General features: G+C 36.8%; 1 protein-coding gene across 2 annotated transcripts; it reads right to left on the bottom strand.

The window, feature by feature from the left end:
• Positions 1–5,991: 5,991 nt before the first annotated feature.
• LOC137819701 (serine/threonine protein phosphatase 2A 55 kDa regulatory subunit B beta isoform) lies at positions 5,992–14,484 on the bottom strand. 2 transcript variants are annotated; one of them, XM_068623622.2, is made up of 14 exons: positions 13,828–14,484; positions 12,464–12,567; positions 12,254–12,352; positions 12,052–12,171; positions 10,899–11,102; positions 9,614–9,705; positions 9,275–9,393; positions 7,956–8,079; positions 7,604–7,727; positions 7,171–7,239; positions 6,988–7,079; positions 6,831–6,908; positions 6,678–6,748; positions 5,992–6,580 (listed from the first exon to the last, which is right to left on the bottom strand). In XM_068623622.2, the coding sequence occupies exons 1-14, from the start codon at positions 13,937–13,939 to the stop codon at positions 6,444–6,446; spliced, it is 1,545 nt and encodes a 514-aa protein (XP_068479723.1). In that variant the 5' UTR covers positions 13,940–14,484; the 3' UTR covers positions 5,992–6,443. The 2 variants fall into 2 exon arrangements, with proteins under 2 accessions (XP_068479723.1, XP_068479722.1); XM_068623621.2 differs by having other exon boundaries at positions 10,896–11,102; positions 13,828–14,324.
• Between the last annotated feature and the right edge of the window lie 480 nt (positions 14,485–14,964).

Raw genomic sequence — 14,964 nt, 5'->3', positions numbered from 1 at the left:
CCGGAGAATTTTTCAGAAATTTTGTGCAAACCAAAGCTATTCTCTACCAAAACTTGTGAAAATTCGCCCTACTTTCTGCAATTTTATTTTGGGTCCGTACTCCGCTGAAAAAATTCACACAAGTACTTTCATATGTTGTTTGCACCCAGGTAAGGAGGAACGTCTGTAAACAAATCACAAAAAGAAGATACGGGGAAGAAAAGTCAGGACGTTTTGTTTTCGGAAAACCAGTTTTGTTCACTCTCGGTCTGGGACTTACTACGCCTTACTCCTTGGATATTTTGGCCTAAAATTTTTACCAGACGTTCGTCATTTTGTCTGTTGAGTTTTGGCTGAGATTTGAGCCCCAGATTCGTCCCACAAGATTGACAATAAATTTTTTATTCACCACTGCCAGGGCTGAAAGGAAGGTGTGTTTGTGTGCGAAACTGTTCTATTTTTTTCGTGGGTGAATACTCATCTGTTTGACCTGAAATTTGTGGCGTTGTGTCCCAAATTCAGTGGAGATTCTTACGTGAAATTTCATGAAAAAACTATTTCCGTAGTATTTTTCAGAAATTTTGTGCAAACTAAGGTTATACCAAAACTTGTGAAATTTCGTCCTGCTTTCTGCAATTTTATTTTGGGTCCGTACTGCGCTGAAAAAATTCACACAAGTACTTTCATGGGTTGTTTGCACCCAGGTAAGGAGGCACGTTTGTAAACAAATCACAAAAAGAATATACGGGGAAGAAAATCCAGGACGTTTTGTTTCCGGAAAACTAGTATTGTTCACTCTCGGTCTGGGACTTACTACGCCTTACTCCTTGGGTATTTTGGTCTGAAATTTTTACCAGACGTTCGTCAGTGTGTCCTTTGCGTTTTGGCTGAGATTTGAGCCCCATAATCGTCCCAAAAGATTGGAAATAAATTTTTTATTCATCACTGCCAGGGATGAAAGGATGGTTCGTTTGTGTGCGAAACTGTTTGATCTTTTTCGTTGGTGAATACTAATCCGTTTGGCCTGAAATTTGTGGGGTTTTGTCCCAAATTCAGTGGAGATTCTTACGTGGAATTTCAGGAAAAATACTATTTCCGAAGAATTTTTCAAAATTGTTGTGCAAACCAAGGCTATCCTCTACCAAAACATGTGAAATTTCGCCTTACTTTCTGCAATTTTATTCTGGGTCCGTACTGCGCTGAAAAAATTCACACAAGTACTTTCATATGTTATTTGCACCCAGGTAAGGAGGCACGTCCGTAAAAAAAGCACGAAAAGAAGATAGAGGGAAGAAAACATAGGACGTTTTGTTTTTGGAAAACCAGTTTTGTTCACTCTCGATCTGGGAATTACTACTCCTTACTCCTTGGGTATTTTGGTCTAAAATTTTTACGAAACGTTTGTCAGTGTGTCTGTTGACTTTTGGCTGAGATTTGAGCCTCAGATTCCTCGCACAAGATTGAAAATAAATTTTTTATTCATCATTGCCAAGGCTGATAGGAAGGTTCGTTTGTGTGCGAAACTGTTTGATTTTTTTCGTGAGTGAATACTCATCCGTTTGACCTGAAATGTGTGGCGTTTTGTCCCAAATTCAGTGGAGATTCTTACGTGGAATTTCAGGAAAAAAATATTTCCGGAGAATTTTTCAGAAATTTTGTGCAAACCAAGGCTATCATCTACCAAAACTTGTGAAATTTCGCCCTACTTTCTGCAATTTTATTCAGGGTCCGTACTGCGTTAAAAAAATTCACACAAGTACATTCATGTGTTGTTTGGACCCAGTTAAGGAGGCACGTCCGTAAACAAATCACAAAAAGAAGTTAGGGGGAAGAAAAGTCAGGACGTTTTGTTTTCGGAAATCCAGTTTTGTTCACTCTCGGTCTGGGACTTACTACGCCTTACTCTTTAGGTATTTTGGTCTGAAATTTTTACCAGATGTTCGTCAGTTTGTCAGTTGCGTTTTGGATGAGATTTGAGCCCCATATTCGTCCCACAAGATTGGAAATAAATTTTTTATTCATCACTGCCAGAGCTGAAAGGAAGATTCGTTTGTGTGCGGAACAGTTTGATGTTTTTCGTTGGTGAATACTCATCCGTTTGGCCTGAAATTTGTGGTGTTTTGTCCCAAATTCAGTGGAGATTATTATGTGGAATTTCAGAAAAAAAAAACTATTTCCGGAGAATTTTTCAGAAATTTTTTGCAAACCAAAGCTATCGTCTACCAAAACTTGTGAAATTTCGCCCTACTTTCTGCAATTTTATTCTGGGTCCATACTGCGCTGAAAAAATTCACTCAAGTAGTTTCATGTGTTGTTTGCACCCAGGTAAGGAGGCACGTCCGTAAACAAATCACAAAAAGAAGATACGGGGAAGAAAAGCCAGGACGTTTTGTTTTCGGAAGACCAGTTTTGTTTGCTCTCGGTCTGGGACTTACTACGCCTTACTCCTTGGGTATTTTGGTCTGAAATTTTTACCAGACATCTGTCAGTGTGTCCGTTGCGTTTTGGCTGAGATTTGAGCCCCAGATTCGTCCCACAAGATTGACAATAAATTTTTTATTCATCACTGCTAGGGCTGAAAGGAAGGTTCGTTTGTGTGCGAAACTGTTTGATCTTTCACATGGGTGAATATTCATCTGTTTGACCTGAAATTTGTGGCGTTTTGTCCCAAATTATGTGGAGATTCTTACGTGGAATTTCAGGAAAAAACTATTTCCAGAGAATTTTTCAGAAATTTTGTGCAAACCAATGCTATCCTCTACCAAAACTTGTGAAATTTCGCCCTGCTTTCTGCAATTTTATTCTGGGTCCGTACTGCGCTGAAAAAATTCACACAAGTTCTTTCATGTGTTGTTTGCACCTAAGTAAGGAGGCACGTCCGTAAACAAATCACAAAAAGAAGATACGGGGAAGAAAAGCCAGGACGTTTTGTTTTCGGAAAACCAGTTTTGTTCACTCTCGGTCTGGGACTTACTACGCCTTATTCCTTGGGTATTTTGGTCTGAAGTTTTTACCAGACGTTCGTCAGTGTGTCTGTTGCGTTTTGGCTGAGATTTGAGCCCCATATTCGTCCCACAAGATTGGAAATAAATTATTTATTCATCACTGTCAGGGCTGAAAGGAATGTTCGTTTGTGTGCGAAACTCTTTGATCTTTTTCGTGGGTGAATACTCATCCGTTTGACCTGAAATTTGTGGCGTTTTGTCACAAATTCAGTGGAGATTCTTACGTGGAATTTCAGGAAAAATTATTTCCGGAGAATTTTTCAGAAATTTTGTGGAAACCAAGGCTATCATCTACCAAAACTTTTGACATTTCGCCCTAGTTTCTGCAATTTTATTCTGTGTCTGTACTGCGCTGAAAAAATTGAGACAAGTACTTTCATATGTTGTTTGCACTCAGGTAAGGAGTCACGTCCATAAACAAATCACAAAAAGAAGATACGGGCAAAAAAAGCCAGGACGTTTTGTTTTCGGAAAACCAATTTTGTTCACTGTCGGTCTGGGACTTACTACGCCTTACTCCTTGCGTATTTTGGTCTGAAATTTTTACCAGACGTTCTTCAATGTGTCTGTTGAGTTTTGGCTGAGATTTGAGCTCCATATTCGTCCCATCAGATTGGCAATAAATTTTTTATTCATCACTGCCAGGGCTGAAAGGAAGGTTCGTTTGTGTGCGAAACTGTTTGATCTTTTTCGTGAGTGAATACTCATCCGTTTGACCTGAAATTTGTGGCGTTTTGTCACAAATTCAGTGGAGATTCTTACGTGAAATTTCAGGAAAAAACTATTTCCGAAGAATTTTTCAGAAATTTTGTGCAAACCAAGGCTATCCTATACCAAAACTTGTGAAATTTCGCCCTACTTTCTACAATTTTTTTCTAGGTTAGTACTGCGCTGAAAAAATTCACACAGGTACTTTCATGTGTTGTTTGCACCCAGGTAAGGAGGCACGTCCGTAAACAAATCATAAAAAGAAGATACGGGGAAGAATAGCCAGGGCGTTTTGTTTTCGGAAAACCAGTTTTGTTCACTCTCGGTCTGGGACTTACTACGCCTTACTCCTTGGGTGTTTTGGTCTGAAATTTTTACCAAACGTTCGTCAATGTGTCTGTTGAGTTTTGGCTGAGATTTGAGCCCCAGATTCGTTCCACAAGATTGGCAATAAATTTTTTATTCATCACTGCCAAGGCTGAAAAGAAGCTTCGTTTTTGTGCGAAACTGTTTGATCTTTCACGTGGGTGAATATTCATCTGTTTGACCTGAAATTTGTGGCGTTTTGTCCCAAATTATGTGGAGATTCTTACGTGGGATTTCAGGAAAAAACTATTTGCGGAGAATTTTTGAGACATTTTGTGCAAACGAAGGCTATCCTCTACTAAAACTTGTGAAATTTCACCCTACTTTCTGCAATTTTATTCTGGGTCCCTACTGCGCTGAAAAAATTCACACAAGTACTTTCATATGTTGCTTGCACCCAGGTAAGGAGACACGTTCGTAAACAAATCACGAAAAGAAGATACAGGGAAAAAAAGCCAGGACGTTTTGTTTTCGGAAAACCAGTTTTGTTCACTCTCGGTCTGGGACTTACTACGCCTTACTCCTTGGGTATTTTGGTCTGAAGTTTTTATCAGACGTTCGTCAGTATGTCTGTTGAGTTTTGGCTGAGATTTGAGCCCGAGATTCGTCGCACAAGATTGATAATAAATTTTTTATTCATCACTATCAGGACTGGAAGGAAGGTTCGTTTGTGTGCGAAACTGTTTGATCTTTTTCGTGGGTAAATACTCATCCGTTTTACCTGAAATTTGTGGCATTTTGTCCCAAATTCAGTGGAGATTCTTACATGAAATTTCAGGAAAAAAAACTATTTCTGATGAATTGTTCAAAAAATTTGTGCATATCAAGGCTATAAGTTTTTACAAAAAAATTTGTTAATTTTTTACAACTTTTTTATTTGAATATGTAGAACCTATACTAAAACAATATTTTTATTCATATTATTATTATTATAAGAAACTCGTTGAAAATACTCTTATTTGGATTTGGATACTCTTTTACAAAAAACTCTTTTAATAATTATTTACATAAATTTGTTCACAATTACATACATCTATTTAATTCTAAAGAACACATGCTTGTGAAATTTGCATTAAAGTAATATTTTAATTGTAATAAACTCATATTAATGTATTCAACATTTTTATCTAAAGAAATATAAACCCTCAATTTAGAAAAAATAAATAAAAAAGATGAGAGTTTCATATTAAAGAAAAGGAAATGATTTTTTTATGATAGAAGTTACCATTAGAGAGAAACTACATGAAAATATCTCATACACATAGTTATGTTATTAATTTGTGACTACATATCACTCAATTTTAGAGGGAAAAAGACATTATCTTATTAATTTACGATATATATTTTTTTTACTAAATTATAAAATAATTAAGAATATATTAAATAAAATATTGAAAGAGACAATTTAAAATAAATTTGTAGGTCAGCAGCATACTCAGTTTGCCAATAACATGCAATGCAACTAGGGTAGAATAATTTAAGGGAGAAAATGGAAGATATTGGACCATCTAATTGTCTTAACAGGGTAGTTATTGCACCCTGAATAGTTCTTTAATATAACACTTTGCAAAAGCAATTAGAAAAATATCATCCATTTTCCAAAATATAGTACTTTACAAACCAATTAACAGAAAAATGCTGAGCAACCAAATCATGAAATTGATTTTTGATAACGTTACATTCTGGACAACACTTAAGGTTAAAAATCCAACAAGTGAGAAAACCATAAAAAAATTGGTAGCAGAGACAATCCAGTTTATCCTACATCATTGCAACCTAGAATTATTACTTACTTTTGACATTTTACACAAAAATTGACCAAGTGCAGCAAAAGTTTTGAAACAGTGACAAATAAATTCCCAACACAAAAAAGAATCAATGAAAAAATGATGCACTGCAGGTTTGCACTGCTCCATCCCACAAGACATCTGGGTAAAAAGAAAAGAACTACATTTTATCTTTTATCCTAGTGGCAGATATTGAACATCCTTTAGTATTTGTTGTAGGAGAGCTACAATCACATTTTCTTCTTCATTTGCAAGCCAAACACAATATGAAGCATTGACTGCACCTTCTCTTTTTAAAAGAAGATACATAAAAAGGGGGGAAAGAATATTAGGGTTGGAAGGAGGAAAATTGAAAAAAAAAAAAGATTATGCTGCCCATCCAGAAACAAAAATAAGGTCTGCCTACCCAGGAATTTTGAAACAGCCACTTCTGGATCTTTTTCTAAAAGCTCCTGCTAAAGATTTTGAAGGGCACTTGTAGTGAGTTAATGTAGCCTCCAACTCAATGGTTGGTAAGAAGGGTAAAGAATCCTTCTCCACAGCAACCCAAAAACAGGTCAACCAAAGCAAATACATGTCTTCCGATCATCTTTCTTCCTCAGGCATAGTACATGTATAAGCTATTTGCAGCAGCACATGCAATTGAATTCTCAGTTGGGTGCCATGCCAAGTGCAGCAACTTTGTAGTGAAATCAAAAGCATTCCCATTTGCATCAACTCCGGTGCTTTCGGCTCCTGTTCCAGATTACCAAAATATCCAAGTCTTGGTTGATATACACTACTAGAAGAACAAGATATATCATGAAAACACAGTACTTAATAGAGAACTGACCTCGTCTTACAACTCTTGTTATACTGTTTCCCAGTGATCTAGAAGGCCTTGAAGGGGTTGGAACTTGACGTCTGAGGAAATGAAAAAGTTCACATAAATGCTACAGTGCTGATTAAACCACAATTATTTTTAGAGCTTCATGAATAAAATTACCTCATTGGATTTTTACTGGCTTCCAAAGTTGTAGCCTCGGTACTTCCAGGAACACAACCAAACACTCGGAATAGATTGCTGGTTTCAAATTAAACAAAATAGTAAGATGCAGGCTCAACAATATCAGAACCACAGATAGATTAAAATTGAATCACACCTGTAAGAGCCAGTCGAAACACGCAATCCATCACCACTTAGACAACACTCAAACTTATCAAAAATTGAATCATTTTCATATAAATCACAAAGCTGGCAAAAAAGAGAGAGCCAGTTACTATGACTTGATAAAGCAAAAGAAATTCATGGCTCATTGCTTACTATGTAAAGAAGGGAATCTAACCTTTGGTCTTAAATACTCATGAACCTGGAATGTAGCAACTGGTCCAGAATCCATATTGATGTCCCATAACTGACATACAAGAAGTAAGATGAAATATTGAGATGAGGAATTTTGATCGTAACAAGTAGAGAGGGTATCCAAACAAAGTACAACAAATTAATGACACGGCATCCTCTGAATTGAATGTTCCAGGAACAACGAGTTGTAAATTAAATAAAAATTGAACAGAAAAATGTTGGCTCATGGGTTATCAACAACCACCACAATTGTTTTCTAACAAATACCAAATTTTCCATAAAATAAATTGAACTTGATGACTCTTTCACCCTAAGCAAGAATCTTATCATTGAGATCAAATACCCATGTTTCATGAGGTTCAATTCAATAAACTATTGAAGAAAGCATGAATTTTGGAATAATAAATCTCTCCAACCTTTAGGGTCATGTAATCACGACTAAGTATATATCTTCCCTCCTTCCCAAATTTGATGTCCGAGATAGAAGCAATAATCTCTGTGAAAAATGATCGGGATCCAGGGGCCTCCTGTTCCTCAAATCTGTATCATAAACAATTTTCTGAGTCTAGCAGGGACGAGAAATTACATACATGTATGCATATAATAGGAGGCTCCAGAAAAATGCTTTTTTTTTGGTAGACAAAACTTGATTTCCCCTGTAAAGAACGAATTGAATAATCTATTTTCCTTTAATTTTTCCAACAAACTTAACACAGTTAAGTGTAAGCTATAAGAAAAACTAATGACATATGCAAAAGATAAGCTTACAGTTTGGCATGAGAATCACATAATGCTGACTGCCGCAAGTCAACAAGACGAATTGAACCCTTTGAACTGCTATATGCCAATGTATTACAATGTGTAGGGTGAAATTCTGCTGATGTTATAACCTCTGCAAGAACAGTATCTAGGATCAAGGCTCAATCAAAACTACAAAAAAATTAGAAATGAGAAAGTTTTTTTTTTTAAAAAAAAACTTCAATTTATGAAACCCAATCCACAAGATTAGCAAGTTGTTATCCCTTTGAAATTCTAATAAGTTTTAGTATCAGAATGAACAAGTTCTAATGCTGGGTCCTTTTTATGGAAGGTTTGATAGGTGCCAGTTAGGCACTATACCATGCCTTGCTTGATCCACATAGGCATGCCTAAGGTTTGGGTGCTGTTTACTTCATTCAAGGTAACACCTTGACATCATGGACACCATTTTGACATATTAGCATTGTTTAGTAAAATGATGGGGCCCATACATAGGTTTAGGATTTTACTCATCCCTGAAGGATTACTAATAGGAGGTCTATTCAAACTAGTGTGATGCTTGGTTTTAAACAAAATATCAGAATAACAAAGTATGACAACATACGGCTATCTGCCTGACAATAAGCTGCAATCAAATCCTAGATGCAATAACTGCAAAAGTTTTTCCTAGAAAAACTTCATTAAAAATTCACTCTTTAAAAAGCCCAACATCCTTAAAATTTACTCTCAAATCCATCAAACCTAAACACTAATACCGTTCATATTATTCACAAAAACCAAACAGCCATCAATCCAACCATAAAATTCCACCCAACTGCGTGTGAATCCCCTTAATAAGATATAAAACCAATTAACCTCAGTCCACCTGTTATATACTCTTAATTCTCCCAGAAAACCCTGATTCTGATAGGTTAAATCCCAATCTTACTTCCCTTCAACATCACAAAGATCAGGCTAGAACGATTTACGTACAAATAAACAGACCTCAGAAAACTACAACTCTCATGTTGTTATCACTTCTTTAAAGGACAAAACTTACATGGTGGTCATACTGTTGTTTCCCAGTCAAAATGGACCAAGTGTTATGTTTCATCTAAGTGACTGTTTACACTTCTCAACAAATTACAAGGCCATTGATGTCATCTAGATAATAAAATTGGCATTTTGGCAAACAGTATTATATTTTGATTACTTAGCAGTAACACCCACTAGTAACTAGATACTGCTTCTAAGTTTTTTTATTTAAATTTTAAATGGATAAATTATTTCAAGTTAGCAACAGACAAACATTTTCAGCAAAGCATAAAAATACAACAGGGAAAACTTACCAGTCAGATCCTCCATATTTGCAGGCTTTACATCAACAATATTAAAACTTTGATTGCTAATTTCCAGGTTCCAAAGATTTATTCGTAAATCATCAGCTGATATGAAAGTTTCACCATCGCTAGCAGATATTTGAAACATACCATATTCCAATTTGATCAGATTTCAGAACATCATGATATACAAAAAATAAACCAGGGTGCAGAAAAAAAAAATAAACAATGCCCTATAGAAGTAGTCAACATTTTCAAATCAACACTACATTAAGAGAAATAAAGATAACAAAAAGCAAGATTCAATGCTGAACAGCCTACGATAGAACCCACAAGGTTTCAAATCACCTGTTATTTGAAATAGAATTAATATGATAATCATGTGCGTGGGCATATACTCTTCGGCATCGAGCCACCAAACTGGTCTCATGGCTGGTTACCTAAATATTTTACAACCACTGCGTTTAGCATTAATTGAACAACAATTCAAACTAGTAATTGCCAATGTTAAGGTTTGAAAACTAGCTTCACTACAAACTAAAATACAGTCACAAACAAGCATGGAACAATCAACAACTGAGAAGAGATCATGTAAGTTGGTTACAATTGAGGTGTTGAGTTGAGTGTGAAAGGAAATATAGGGAGAGGGAGAAGGGGTATTTAGAAAAGTACAGCAGTTTACAGTTGTGAAGTAGTTTCTGCATGGTGGAATGCATAGTACGTTCTTCTGGAAGAACCATAGACTCTAAGCTGATCTGATTTTACCTCTACTAGAATATTGGTCTTCTATTTCTTCATTTTGAGCAATACGGTTACCTTAATTTTCAAATATAAATTCTGGAATCCTAACAATATGTAACTTAGTATAGAGATTTGATTATTTTCCTGATGCCTCCTTAAAGATTTCTTCAGAAATCCACTAGAGTTTAGGGTCTATAACATCTTCGATGACATTCTAACAGTAAAAGTATTATTTAAAATAAATTGGGCCTTTAAGCTTTTATTACCCGACCCAAAACTAACATATATTAGGTTGGGGGAAAGTAGAGGGGATGGGAAGGGTAGAAGGGGAGCAAAAAACCCTCCTAACTAAATTTTGGCTCCCCTCCCCTCCAATATTGAAGTGATTTGGACGAGAAAGATGGGTTTAAACATGAAGGTATTTAAAATAAAATGACCAAAAATATCCATTATTTTCCCTCCTCTCCCTTCCTCTTGAACCAAGCAGAATAACCCTCTCCTCCCCTCCCATTAGAACCCTGCCCTGCACTGCCATCCTTCGAACCAAACAATGCATAAGATAAGCAATCTTAAGCAACACAATGAAATCAACCAACAAATATGTTTTTTGTAGTTGTACTAGGCCACATACATTCAACCTGTATCTCCTAGGAGATATATAACATACGGAAAGGACATGACTACATCCCCATTTTGAGAAACCCCTCTCACACAATAAATAATTGTCATTATCAGTTCCAGACAGAAGGTAGCACTTCAGAACTTATAGACTCTTCCATGTTAATTAATCAATTTCTGGGTTGTTCACAGTAAAAGAGCACACCATAATTTCTTATCCCCAAGAAACAAATATTGGTAAAATAAATAAATTGGAAGGGCTGAACACAACTACCAATGGTAATCTTAGTGAAGGTATGCCTCCTGATGGAAATGAGAAATCGTTGCTTAAATAATTGAATGGTCCATCTGGAGATACTCCATTTGCAAGAAATGATCTAGAGCTACTGGAATTACTCGAACTCGCTATGGAGCCATTTCCCATTGCTTTAGGATCAACGTTCATGTCAGAAATTTTCTTGACCTTCTTTTCTTGAACCTGTTTAACTCTCATAAGGAAAAAATACAAATCAGCCAAGAAGCCAGCACAATCATGTGAAATCTTATGAAGAAAATAAAAAAGCAGACAGAGAAAATCCAATCACAGAACAAATTCATATGCTCAAGCAAATACTAAGGGCAGAGTCCATTGGGATTCATTGAACAGCACGGCCATCTTGCACTCTTGCTTATCCTCTTAAAATATTGAAAGTACCAATCATTTAATCAATTAGACATTACAATGACATACTGAATTATAAAATGTTTCAACCATGCAATTACAAGTAATAATTGCTCAGGAAGGAAGTCATGACATTAATGCATCTAAAAATGAACAGCTGACACATGTGCACCATACAAAATGGTTCAATATATCGTAACTCCTAGGATTTGGGCTTAGGGCCTAACCCAAACCCACAAACCGGTTTGTGGTAAGGTTTGCTCAAGCTTTATTTAAGTCATATCTCTAACTAATGTGGGACTAAACACCACCTCAGAGGTTGCAATTAAGGAAGCCCCCCAAAAGGCCCAACTTAAGTTGGGCTAGGGACGACTGCAATTAAGGAAGGTTTTCAACACTCCTACACTCTCCCTCACACCTGGGACTATCGTTCCGCACCTGCCCAAAAAATGCAATTGTGCACTTGAGTTAAGAGTCTAACTTAAGCCTACAAAATGAGTTTGTAAAGTGATTTCCAACCATAACCACTGATTAAAAATATAAATTTGAAATTTGCAAAAGTTAAGCCCAATAACAGATTCCGTTAGAACACATGTGTATATGAGCTCATAAGCTACAACACATGGCCATAAACAGATATACAATGAAAGCATGTGGAACAAGGAAACAAACTTAGTTCAACAGAAATGTATCCATGTGTGTCATTAATAAATAAATTGAACTTAAATCGCCTTCAACATCACATAAGTGAGCATTCACTTCATACCTTCCAATATTTGATGGTTTTATCATTTGTAGATAGAAGGAATAAAGCACCATTAGCGGTTTGACACCATTTGATTTTGTTAATTTTCTCTTCTATTTCCAAGCTCTTAAGATAGTCAAACTGAAACAACATCACACGTCATAGATATTCACAATTCTGCTCCTCGGGCATTTAGGAGCATTAACTGATGACTGAAAATTACCTCAGGCTCATGACTCTGAAACTCTGTTTTATAACGGAACTCAGGATGTCTACTAATAGAATAGTCCATCCTCTCCATATCCCTTCTTGATCCACGATGCTGCAAGATATAGTAGTATACATAGATATTACAAAATTAAGGATGCAAGATGGAATCTTCAAAACTATGTTTGGTTATGAAAGAAATTGCTGAAGCCAAAATCAGACTTACATCTTTTGTATCTGTTCTCTCAAAGAGAACTACTCGACCACCACGATCACCGGTAGCAAGATGATCACCAGACTTGTCAAACTCAATAGCAGAAATAATGTCCACTGTAGAAAAAAAATTGCACAAATAATTAGGAAACATACACATTAACCTGCTACAAAAGCTAACCCAATCATGTCAATCACTCCATACTAGAAGACTTGACAATTAAGTTAATGGTCTCAGTATGCTGAGAATAAATACCCAACAATAACCCATCAGGTTCAGAAGATCCATGTTGAAATTGCTATTCTTTCTAGTCTCTTAAACCCTTGTACCATGAAATAGATCTTAGTTACAGTTTGAGATGAGTACTGCATGTTTGCATTGAGTTAAATCAACTTTCGAAAAGCAGAAGGTTTTGGTGCTCAAAGAAATCAAGTCAGTTCTCCAAGTCCGAGCCTCTAACACGATACCACCATAGCCTTGTGGCGTATTATGTCAAAAATTTCCAGAGCTATCCAAAATTAGAATCAAACAAGTTCAGATAGACAAAACTTCAAGAGAACTAGTATCTCTAGTTCTTCCCTCATATAAGAAAATTTATTACATGAATATGTTTCACAATTCAATTGCACTGTGTCCAAAAAAGAAACATCTTTCTAAACTACCCAACCCAAACTGCATTGTAATAAAATATTGTGGTGCAACCATCCAGATGCTCGATGCATACTCATCCTCTTCTTCCCTCGAAACTACCCAACCCAAATTCCAAATGCCACCTTACTATAATAGTAAGGTCACATATCTAACTAACTATTACAGAAAAGAAAAACATTGCTTCAGTTTTGTTGTCGATATATATCATAATTCTCCTTTGTTGACAGAAAAAGGCGTTTCTCCTCTGCGATACAAACAAATTCGCTACACGCCCATTCCTAAATATATCGGCAGAAAAATCACTACCAATACTCCAACGAATCAAACACCACCGACCCCTGAAGCCAAACTCCAATGCCACTGACCAAACTCCACACCATTAAGATCTAAGACCTAGCAGCCAAACTCACATTAAAAACTAAACAAACCAATCCACCTCAACAAAAACAGCTAGCAACACATCCACAAGCTAAAAACACAAACTATAACCAAAACCAGCATCATTAAGTCCCATCAATGCAAAACCCAACCTCCAAGCACTACTTCCCTCCCCCGCAAATAAAAAAAACACTCTCACAATCACACACCGATTAGGCAATGACCCAGAATCCAAAACAACAAGGGCGCAACGAAATATGATCCGAAACAGATCGAAAGCAAGGAAGCAAACCCTAATCCCAACACATCAACAACTGGATCCGACAAAGCAACGTAGGAACAATTACCTTCCTGAACTTCCTCCCCCGCCGTACGTTCCCCGAAAACCTGAGAGAATTTCCACTCCAGCGGCTGCGGTGGACCCGCCGGAGCTGCCACGACCTCATCACCACCGTTCATTTCTCAATCAACGGTTCCCGGAAAATCCAACAATCTCTATCTAACAGAGCGCATCGAAGGAGTCCTTCCCCGTTTTCACAAGATCATAGCTTCCGAAACACCCACCAAACAAAGATGCAATTTTTTTAATCTCCTCTCACCCCCTTCTCTGGATTTCCAGTTCAACCATTGGAACGCCCAAAAAAACCCAATTTTTTTTTCTCTTTCTCTCTCCTCAAACCTCAGTCCTTTCTCTCTCTAAAAGGAGTAAAATGGGATTTTTTGGGGATTAAAATGGCCGAGTAAACGGTTCTTTGGGTTTTTTTGGAGATGAAAAAAAAAAACACACGCACGCACACACACTCTTCTCTGTCTACTCTCTCTCTCAATAATACCTTCCTCTTTCTTCTTTTCGTACGTAAATATATATATAATTTCCCGGTCCATGATACCCTCACGCGTCGGTCACGCGGGGTTCTCAAAGCGCCTCCTTTCGATTGGAGCGGGGCTGAAATGTCGTCACAGCAACCGTCTGTGACACACCATCCGTCAACGCGGGTAACCCTAGAGAATAATTTTTAGACCAGTTGAATTTTTCATTAATTAACAAAGTACTTGTGAAAGAACCAGGAAATTGTTGGGGAAAAAAAAGTTTAAGGTGAGAGCGGTGAAATTACTTTTTTGCCCTTGCCTTTTTCCCCCCTCAGATATTCTTTCACCACCCTTCTTGAGATCTTCCATCACAGAAAAGTGGGCCATGGGGAGTGGACTGGGGCATGATCCAACGGCTGAGATTGCAAGGGCTTTTCAGTGGAAGCAATCTCAGCCCTTGATGGGAATGGTGATGCATGGAATATGCAAGTAGAAGAAGAGTGTGATTGATGGAAGTTCTTAAGTGCTTTCACTCAACCTCATCCAAAAACATTTGCATCAACACTTATTTGTCTTCTTTGATACAACTTTTATTTATTTATGTAATGTTAGAGAATCATATTCCAAATGACAAGTGTTATAAATGGCAAAATTAAATATCTAAAATAATTTTA

This window comes from Phaseolus vulgaris, chromosome 10, assembly GCF_051622355.1.
Source record: "Phaseolus vulgaris cultivar YP4 chromosome 10, ASM5162235v1, whole genome shotgun sequence".
Lineage (NCBI taxonomy): Eukaryota > Viridiplantae > Streptophyta > Magnoliopsida > Fabales > Fabaceae > Phaseolus > Phaseolus vulgaris.
This window is presented reverse-complemented; position numbering and strand designations above follow the sequence as displayed.

Coding starts and splice junctions, on each gene's coding strand:
- LOC137819701 (XM_068623621.2), bottom strand. CDS start 13,939: ATGAACGGTGGTGATGAGGTCGTGGCAGCTCCGGCGGGTCCACCGCAG. Junction 9,394..9,613: donor AATTCTATTTCAAATAACAG/GTGATTTGAAAC, acceptor AATATCTGCTAG/CGATGGTGAAACTTTCATAT. Junction 8,080..9,274: donor AAATATGGAGGATCTGACTG/GTAAGTTTTCCC, acceptor CTGTTCTTGCAG/AGGTTATAACATCAGCAGAA.